Source organism: Rhinoraja longicauda, chromosome 28 (assembly GCF_053455715.1).
Source record: "Rhinoraja longicauda isolate Sanriku21f chromosome 28, sRhiLon1.1, whole genome shotgun sequence".
In the NCBI taxonomy this organism is placed as follows: domain Eukaryota; kingdom Metazoa; phylum Chordata; class Chondrichthyes; order Rajiformes; family Arhynchobatidae; genus Rhinoraja; species Rhinoraja longicauda.
The window spans coordinates 30,447,143-30,457,142 of record NC_135980.1 but is presented as its reverse complement, the minus strand read 5'-3'; the positions used below and the strand labels follow the sequence as shown (position 1 = coordinate 30,457,142).

General features: G+C 55.5%; 1 protein-coding gene across 1 annotated transcript in view; it reads left to right on the top strand.

Annotated features, from left to right (window-relative positions):
• The window catches only part of LOC144607014 (anoctamin-8-like), a 39,619-nt gene that overhangs the window by 26,332 nt on the left and 3,287 nt on the right, over nucleotides 1–10,000 (top strand). The window contains 10 exon segments of the mRNA XM_078423549.1: nucleotides 747–1,162; nucleotides 1,164–1,259; nucleotides 1,261–1,300; nucleotides 1,302–1,415; nucleotides 1,418–1,462; nucleotides 1,464–1,508; nucleotides 6,812–6,820; nucleotides 6,822–6,866; nucleotides 6,868–7,005; nucleotides 9,968–10,000. The exon segment at nucleotides 9,968–10,000 is cut by the window's right edge and continues 99 nt beyond it. Coding sequence (XP_078279675.1) covers nucleotides 747–1,162; nucleotides 1,164–1,259; nucleotides 1,261–1,300; nucleotides 1,302–1,415; nucleotides 1,418–1,462; nucleotides 1,464–1,508; nucleotides 6,812–6,820; nucleotides 6,822–6,866; nucleotides 6,868–7,005; nucleotides 9,968–10,000 — 981 coding nt within the window.

Sequence of the window (10,000 nt, the reverse complement as noted above, 5' to 3'; positions counted from 1 at the left end):
TTACCTGTGCCGGGTTGTACCTGTGCCGGGTTGTACCTGTGCCGGGTTGTACCTGTGCCGGGTTGTACCTGTGCCGGGTTGTACCTGTGCCGGGTTGTACCTGTGCCGGGTTGTACCTGTGCCGGGTTGTACCTGTGCCGGGTTGTACCTGTGCTAGGTTGTACCTGTGCTGGGATGACATTTTGCCAAGTTGTACCTGTGCTGGGTTGTACCTGTGCTGGGTTGTACCTGTGCTGGGTTGTACCTGTGCTGGGTTGTACCTGTGCTGGGTTGTACCTGTGCTGGGTTGTACCTGTGCTGGGTTGTACCTGTGATGGGTTGTACCTGTGCTGGGTTGTACCTGTGCTGGGTTGTACCTGTGCTGGGTTGTACCTGTGCTGGGTTGTACCTGTGCTGGGATGACATTTTGCCAAGTTGTACCTGTGCTGGGTTGTACCTGTGCTGGGTTGTACCTGTGCTGGGTTGTACCTGTGCTGGGATGACATTTTGCCAAGTTGTACCTATGCCGGGTTGTACCTGTGATGGGTTGTACCTGTGCTGGGTTGTACCTGTGCTGGGATGACATTTTGCCAAGTTGTACCTATGCCGGGTTGTACCTGTGATGGGTTGTACCTGTGATGGGTTTGTACCTGTGATGGGTTGTACCTGTGATGGGTTATACCTGTGCTGGGTTGTACCTGTGCTCCGTTGTACCTGTGCCGGGTTGTACCTGTGCTGGGTTGACCAGATTGTCCTTGTGCTTGCAGATGTTGGCTACGCTGCTGATTACCAGACAGGTCATGTCCAACATGAAGGAGGTGTTGCAGCCCATCGTCTACGAGAGGTACAAGCAGGGGGACCTCACCTTGCACGCCCTGGCGGCCAGCGTCAGGAGCCTGTTCCGGCACATTCCGCGTCGTCTCCGCGGGGAAGGGGCTTCCCCTGAGGCCCCGGCGGAGCGAACCCCAGCAGAGGTGGACATGGGCCGGGGCCAGGGGGACAAGTGTGAGAACGGGGCATGCGGAGCTCCCGAGGAGGAGGAGGAGGAGGGTGGGGGGAAGGGAGGAGGGGGGCAGAGGGAGGGTGAAGAGGAGGAGGAGGGGGAGGAGGATGGGGAGGAGGATGGGGAGAACATCCTGGACTGTGGCCTACGCCTGTCCAAGAAGGTCAGCTTCATGGGGGGGCGGTCGGAGCGCGGGCAAGGAGCAGCGTGGCTGTGGGATGGAAGGTCTCTTGGAGGGGATGCTGATGGAGGAAGGCAGCCCCATCCTGGTGGAGCGGGGGGGCCGAGGGGGGGCTGGTCTTCCAGCTGTGTGAGCACCCACCCCCGGGCGGACGAGGACGACGGCCACGAGGGCAAGGAGCTGACCGTCACTCTGCGGCACCGGACCCAGCGCCGGGACACGGAGCGTGCCGACAGCGCCCACTCCACCGGCACACACGGCTGTCCTGGATGGACCCGCCCGAGGACCTCGACGAGACCCCCCCTCACGCAGGGCGAGATCGAGAGCTGCATGCAGAAGTACGAGGTCAGTGCCTGCCTGCACCTCCCCTTACACACACAGGGGGCAGTGTGGGGCTCTTACACACTCACGGGGCAGTGTGGGGGCACTGTTACACACACAGGGGCAGTGTGGGGCACTGTTACACACACAGGGGGCAGTGTGGGGCCTCTTACACACTCACGGGGGCAGTGTGGGACTCTGACACACACAGGGGGCGGTGTGGGACTCTTACACACACACGGGCAGTGTGGGGCTCTGTTACACACACAGGGGCAGTGTGGGGCACTGTTACACACACAGGGGCAGTGTGGGGCACTGTTACACACACAGGGGGCAGTGTTGGGGCCCTTACACACACGGGGCAGTGTGGGACTCTTCCACACTCACGGGCAGTGTGGGACTCTTACACACACACGGGCAGTGTGGGGCACTGTTACACACACAGGGGGCAGTCGTGGGGCTCTGTTACACACACGGGCAGTGTGGGGCACTGTTACACACACAGGGGGCAGTGTGGGGCCCTTACACACACGGGGCAGTGTGGGACTCTTACACACTCACGGGCAGTGTGGGACTCTTACACACACACGGGCAGTGTGGGGCTCTGTTACACACACAGGGGGCAGTGTGGGGCTCTTACACACTCACGGGCAGTGTGGGACTCTTACACACTCACGGGCAGTGTGGGACTCCTACACACACACGGGCAGTGTGGGGCTCTGTTACACACACGGGGCAGTGTGGGGCTCTTACACACTCACGGGAAGTGTGGGACTCTTACACACTCACAGGGGGCAGTGTGGGGCTCTTACACACTCACGGAGGCAGTGTGTGGCTCTTACACACTCACAGCAGTGTGGGGCTCTTACACACTCATGGGCAGTGTGGACTCTTACCACGCTCAGGGGGCAGTGTGGGACTCTGTTACACACTCACGGGGGCAGTGTGGGACTCTGTTACACACTCACGGGGGCAAGTGTGGGGCTCTGTTACACACACGGGGCGGTGTGGGGACTCTTACACACACACGGGCAGTGTGGGACTCTTACACTCTCACGGGCAGTGTAGGGCTCTTACACACCTCACGGGAAGTGTGTGACAGTTACACACACTCACAGGGGGCAGTATGGGACTCTTACACACTCACGGGGCCAGTGTGAGACTCTGTTACACACTCACGGGCAGTGTGGGGCTCTGTTACACACACACGGCCAGTGTGGGACTCTGTTACACACACACGGCCAGTGTGGGACTCTGTTACACACTCACGGGGGCAGTGTGGGGCTCTTACACACTCAGGGCCAGTGTGGGACTCTGTTACACACACAGGGGGCAGTGTGGGGCTCTCACACACTCACGAGCAGTGTGGGACTCTTACACACTCAGGGCCAGTGTGGGGACTCTTACACACTCACGGTTAGTGTGGGACCCTGTTACACACTCACGGGCAGTGTGGGACTCTTACACACTCACGGGCAATGTGGGACTCTGTTACACACACAGCTAGTGTGGGACTGTACGTCCCTGTTACACACTCATGGGCCAGTGTGGGGCTCTTACACACTCACGGGCAGTGTGGGACTCTGTTACACACTCACGGGCAGTGTGGGACTGTTACACACTCACGGGCAGTGTGGGACTCTTACACACTCAGGGCCAGTGTGGGGACTCTTACACACACATGGGCAGTGTGGTACTCTTACACACTCAGGGCCAGTGTGGGACTCTTACACACTCACAGTTAGCGTGGAACCCTGTTACACACTCACGGGCAGTGTGGGACTCTTACACACTCACGGGCAGTGTGGGACTCTGTTACACACACAGCTAGTGTGGGACTGTACGTCACTGTTACACACTCACGGCAGTGTGGGACTATTACACACTCATGGGCAGTGTGGGATTCTGTTACACACTCACGGGCAGTGTGGGATTCTGTTACACACTCATGGGCCGTGTGGGACTCTTACACACACAGGGGGAGGTGTGGGACTCTTACACACTCACAGGCATTGTGGGACTCTTACACACACAGCTAGTGTGGGACTGTACGTCCATGTTACACACTCACGGCAGTGTGGGGCTCTTACACACACGGGCAGTGTGGGGACTCTTACACACACGGGCAGTGTGGGACTCTTACACACTCACGGGCAGTGTGGGACCTTACACACACAGGGGCAGTATGGGACTCTGTTACACACTCACGGGCAGTGTGGGACTCTGTTACACACTCACGGGCAGTGTGGGACTCTGTTACACACTCACGGGCAGTGTGGGACTCTGTTACACACTCACGGCCAGTGTGGGATTCTGTTACACACACAGGGGCAGTGTGGGGCTCTGTTATACACTCAACCTGTCCAAGTCACCCTGCAACCTCCTAACATCCTCTTGCAGTTCACATTGCCACCCAGCTTTGTGTCATCTGCAAACTTGCTCGTGTTACTTCTAATTCCATCATCCAAATCATTAATACATATTGTAAATAGTTGCGGGCCCCAACACCGAGCCTTGAGGCATTCCACTCGCCACTGCCTGCCATTCTGAAAAGGACCTGTATATTCCTACTCTTTGCTTCCTGTCTGCCAACCAATTCTCTATCCATGTCAATACCCTACCCCCAATACAGGTGCTCTAATTTTGCTCACCAATCTCCCGTGCGGGACCTTATCAAAGGGTTTCTGAAAGTCTAGATACACTACATCCACTGGCTCTCCTTGATCCATTTTACTTGTCACATCCTCAAAAAATTCCAGAAGATTAGTCGAGCATGATTTCCCTTCATAAATCGATGCTGACTTGGACCAATGCTTTTCCCGCTCTCCAAATGCACCGTTGTCTTTCTGCTGACTGGTTAGCGCACGACAAAAAGCTTTTCACTGTACCTCGATACACGTGACAATAATCTACACTGATAACCGTGACTAACACATGCCAGATACAACTGTGTGCTTCACTCCAACTGCACCCCTCTCCTGGAGAAGAGACCTGGTGCAGCTTTTGTAGGAAGGGACTGCTGATGCCGGTTTAAACCAAAGGTGGACACAAAATGCTGGAGTAACTCAGCGGGTCAGGCAGCGTCTCTGGAGAGAAGGAATGGTGACGGTTTCGGATCGAGACCCTTCTTCAGTAGAAACCGAAGAAGGGTCTCAACCTGAAACGTCGCCCATTCCCCTGAAACGTCGCCCATTCCTTCTCTCCAGAGACGCTGCCTGACCCGCTGAGTTACTCCAGCATTTTTGTGTCTATCTTGAACAGGTGATCGATCGATGGACAGCGTGGATCCGGTGGGCTGAAGGGCCGGTTTCCACTCATCTCCAAACTCAGGAGAGAGGTTAGATTCGGCTCTTAGGGCTAACAGAATCAAGGGATATTGGGGGAGAAAGCAGGAAGGGGGTACTGATTGTGGATGATCAGCCATGATCACTTTGAATGGCGGTGCTGGCTCGAAGGGCCGAATGGCCTCCTCCTGCAACCTACTTTCGATGCTTCTACGTTTCTAAACTAAACCGCTGCGGCATTATTGAGATTATCCTGTGCTGATGAAGTCTGTTTTAATTCAAGATTTTGTTTAAAGATATTTGTAATAGAAGAGACAGAGCCGGGCGTGATATCTGGCCAGTTTATACAACAGGTCTGCCAACACTTAAACAATCAGCCTTCACTGACTCCATCCTCTGAATAAAATATACTTCCTACGTCAGGCTGGATGATGGGGAAGCGGGTGGGCCTCCTAAGCTCGGCACTAATTCCACATTCCATTTGCAACCTTTGACGTTATCCATCCCCGGTTACAGGAGATTGGCCTGCGACAGTCACAACACACAGCGAGCGAGCGAGCGAGGTACAGGAAAACCTGACGTTAAAACTGGAAACACAAAGAAAAAGACAAGCGACCGGAACAAATAACACACAAACAAACAAACAAACACAGACTTCTAAAACTAGTGTGCCCCCCCCCCCCCCCACACACACACACACACCAGGTCCCCCTTTGCTCTCCCACAGTCCCTCACGGTGGTCCCTCCCACGTCGGGTCCTCCATTGTTCTTCGCTGCGGGCCCCCCCCCCCCCCCCCCACGGTCATCCCCTCCCCCCCCCCTCCTCACGGTCTCCCCCCCCCCCCTCCTGCACTGTCTTTCCCTCCCTCCCCCTCCACGGTCTTCCCTCCTCCCCCACGGTCTTCCCCCTCCCCCCCACGGTCTTCCCCTCCCCTCCCCCTCACAGTCTTCCCCCCCCCCCCCTCACTGTCTTTCCCCTCCCTCCCCCCTTCCACGGTCTTCCCCTCCCCCCCCCCCACGGTCTTCTCCCCCCTCCCCCCCCCCCCCACGGTCTTCCTCCCCCCTCCCCCACCCCCCCCCCATGGTTTCCCCCTCCCCCTCCCCCCCCCCACGGTCTTCCCCTCCCCCCCCCCCCCACGGTCTTTCCCCCTCCCCCCCCACGGTCTTCCCCTCCCCCCCCCCTCACAGTCTTCCCCCCCCCCTCACTGTCCTTTCCCTCCCTCCCCCTCCACGGTCTTTCCCCTCCCCCCCCCACGGTCTTCCCCTCCCCCCCCCCCCCACGGTCTTCCCCTCCCCTCCCCCCCCCCCCATGGTTTCCCCTCCCCCCCCCCACGGTCTTCCCCTCCTCTCCCCCCCCCCCCATGGTTTCCCCTCCCCCCCCCCCCACGGTCTTTCCCCTCCCCCCCCCCACGGTCTTCCCCTCCCCCCCCCACGGTCTTCCCCTCTTCCCCCCCCCCTCCGGTCTTCCCCCCTCCCCCCCCCTCACGGTCTTCCCCTTCCCCCCCCCCCACCACTGGCCGCAGGTCGATCGCGGGGCCCCACTGCAGTCAAGGTTCCCACTGCGGAGAGGATGTTCCACTAGCAGCAGAGTCTAGAGGAATTGAAGGACGTTCCTTTAGGAAGGAGATGAGGGGGAATTTCTTCAGTCAGAGGGTGGTGAATCTGTGGGATTCTTTGCCACAGACGGCTGTGGAGGCCACAAGTCAGTGGGTATATTTAAGGCAGAGATAGATTCTTGATCAGTGCGGGTGTCAGGGGTTATGGGAGAAGGCAGGAGAATGGGGTTGGGAGGGAGAGATAGATCAGCCGTGATTGAATGGCGGAGTAGACTTGATGGGTCGAATGGCCTAATTCTCCCTCCTATCCCTTATGACCTGATGCCAACTAAAGGACCATACCACAACTCCACGACCGCCTGTGGCAATGGAATTCCACAGATTCATCACCCCTTCTTCCTCCCCTCATCCTGCAGAGTCATTGCATTCTATCCTTCACTTGTTCCCTCCCATCCCGTGTCTGACACTTTCCTCGGTTCCTCTGCAGGACACCTTCCCAGGACTATCAGGAAATGTTCATCCAGTTTGGCTACGTGGTGCTCTCTCTCGTCCGCCTTCCCGCTCGCTGCTATGTGTGCCCTCGTTAACAACGTCATCGAGATCCGCAGCGATGCCTTCAAGCTCTGCACCGGATCCCAGAGGCCCTTCGGCCAGAGGGTGGATAGTATTGGCCAGTGGCAGGTAGGACTGACATCTGCGATAGACACAGAATGCTGGAGTAACTCAGCGGATCAGGCATTGAAACGTAGACAGTAGGTGCAGAGGTAGGCCATTCGGCCCTTCGAGCCAGCACCGCCATTCAACGTGATCATGGGATGATCATCCACAATCAGTACCCCCGTTCCTGCTTTCTCCCCATACCCCCTGACTCCATTAGCCCTAAGAGCTAAATCTAACTCTCTCTTGAACACATCTCTGGGAAGAAAAGGAATGGGTGACGTTTCTTCAGACTGGGGGTATTTATTCACAAAATGCTGGAGTAACTCAGCAGGTCAGGCAGCATCTCAGGAGAGAAGGAATGGGTGAAGGGTCTCGACCCGAAACGTCACCCATTCCTTCTCTCCTGAGATGCTGCCTGACCTGCTGAGTTACTCCAGCATTTTATGAATAAATACCTTCGATTTGTACCAGCATCTGCAGTTATTTTCTTATTCTTCAGACTGAGAGTCGGGGGGGAAAGGCGTAACGAGAGATATAAACAGTGATGTAGAGAGATATAGACGGTGATGTAGAGAGATATAGAACAGATGAATGATAAATATGCAAAAAAGTAACGATGATTAAAGGGAACAGGCCATTGTTGGCTGTGGGCTAGGTGAAAACGAGTTACAGACAATGAGACTCAACAAGACAACGTTGTCGCTGGTACGACTTGGGTGGGGGAGGGACGGAGAAAGAGGGGATACAGGGGTTACTTGAAGATACTTGGAATCAAAATTCATACCACTGGACTGTAAGCTGCCCAAGAGAAATATGAGATGTTGTTTGTCCAATTTCCATGTAGCCTCAGTCTGACAATGGAGGAGGCCCAGGACAGTGGGAGTGGGAGGGGGGGGGGGGGGGGTTAAAGTGTTTGGTAACCGGGAGATCAGGTCGGTCCAGGCGGACTGAGCGAAGGTGTTCGGCGAAACCATCGCCCAGTCTACGTTTGGTCTCAGTTTAAACCAGCACCTGCAGTTCCATCCCACACATCTGCATGCGCCCAGTTGGCAAAGCTACCTCTTATGCAGCGGTAGAGTTGCTGCCTCACAGCGCCGGAGACACGGGTTCCATCCTGACTACGGGCGCTGTCTGTACGGAGTTTGTACGTTCTCCCCGTGACCTGCGTGGGTTTTCTCCGGGCGCTCCGGTTTCCTCCCAAACTCCAAAGACGTGCAGGTTAATTGGCTTGGTGGACAGTAATGGTAAATTCTCCCGTGTGTGTGTAGGGTTGTGTTAGTGTGGGGGGGATCGCAGGTCAGTGCCGACTCGAAGGGGCTTGTTTCCACTCTGTATCTCTAAACTAAACTAAAACACATGGTTACACCATCTGCTATTTGTATCACTGCATATGATGTTAGCTGCTGCTCATAATATGCATGGAAGTTTACTTTAGTTTTAGTTGAGTTTATTATTGTCACGTGCACCATGATGCAGTGAGAAGCTTGTGTTGCGTGTTAACCAGTCAGCAGATAGACAACACATGATTACAATCCAGCCGTCCACAGTGCACAGATACAGGGTAAAGGGAATAACATTTCGTGCAAGGTAAAGTCCAGTAAAGTCCAATCAAAGATAGTCCGAGGGTCTCCAATGAGTTAGATGGGAGGTCAGGACCGCTCTCTAGTTGGTGAGAGGACGGTTCAGTTGCCTGATAACAGCCGGGAAGAAACTGCCCCTGAATCTGGAGGTGTGCGTTTCCACACTTCTGTACCTCTTGCCCGATGGGAGAGGGGAGAAGAGGGAGTGGCCGGGGTGAGACTGGTCCTTGATTATGTTGCTGGCCTTGCCAAGGCAGCGTGAGGTGTAGATGGAGTCAGTGGGAGGGAGGTTGGTTTGCGTGATGGTCTGGGCTGCGTCCACAACTCCCTACAATTTCTTGCGGGTCTTGGATGGAGCTGTTCCCAGACTGAGTTTAGAGGTCTTATTGTCAGATGTCCCGAAACGGAACAATGAAAATCTTACCTGCAGCAGCACAACACAATATGTAAACATAGTGCTCTGTAAAACCCACAATAAACAACAAAAGAAATAGACATCAGTCTGAAGAAGGGTCTCAACAAGAGACGTCACCCATTCCTTCTCTCCAGAGATGCTGCCTGACCTGCTGAGTTACTCCTGCATTTTGTATCTATCTTCAAAAGAAACATTCACATCTCCAAAGACGTACAGGTTTGTAGGTTGATTGACTTGGTATTAGTGTAAATTGTCCCTCGTGTGTGTAGGACAGTGTTAATGTGCGGGGGATCGCTGGTCGGCGCGGACCCGGTGGGCCGAAGGGCCTGTTTCCGTGCTGTATCTCTAAACTAACCTAAACTAAACTAAACTTATTTACATCGGCGAAACCAAGCACAGGCTCGGCGATCGCTTCGCTCAACACCTGCGCTCGGTCCGCATTAACAAAACTGATCTCCCGGTGGCCCAGCACTTCAACTCCCCCTCCCACTCCCAGTCTGACCTTTCTGTCATGGGCCTCCTCCAGTGCCATAGTGAGGCCCACCGGAAATTGGAGGAACAGCACCTCATATTTCGCCTGGGCAGCTTGCAGCCCAATGGTATGAACATTAACCTCTCCAACTTTAGATATTTCCTCCGTCCCTCTCTTCCCCTCCTCCTTCCCAGATCTCCCTCTATCTTCCTGTCTCCACCTATATCCTTCCTTTGTCCCGTCCCCCCCCCCCTGACATCAGTCTGAAGAAGGGTCTCGACCCGAAACGTCACCCATTCCTTCTCTCCTGAGATGCTGCCTGACCTGCTGAGTTACTCCAGCATTTTGTGAAATAAACTGAACTAAAAGCATGATGACCGGTGACTGAGTGTTGCTGCCCCTGGTCTGGCGGTGGCCGGTCTCGTGCCCAGCGGCCCGTTCTCCAGTGAGATGATTGGGAGACATGGAGGCCGTTTATCGCCAGTGAGGTGACCATTGTTGACTGTTACTCCCCAGAACGTGATGGAGGCCATGGGAGTTCTGGCCATC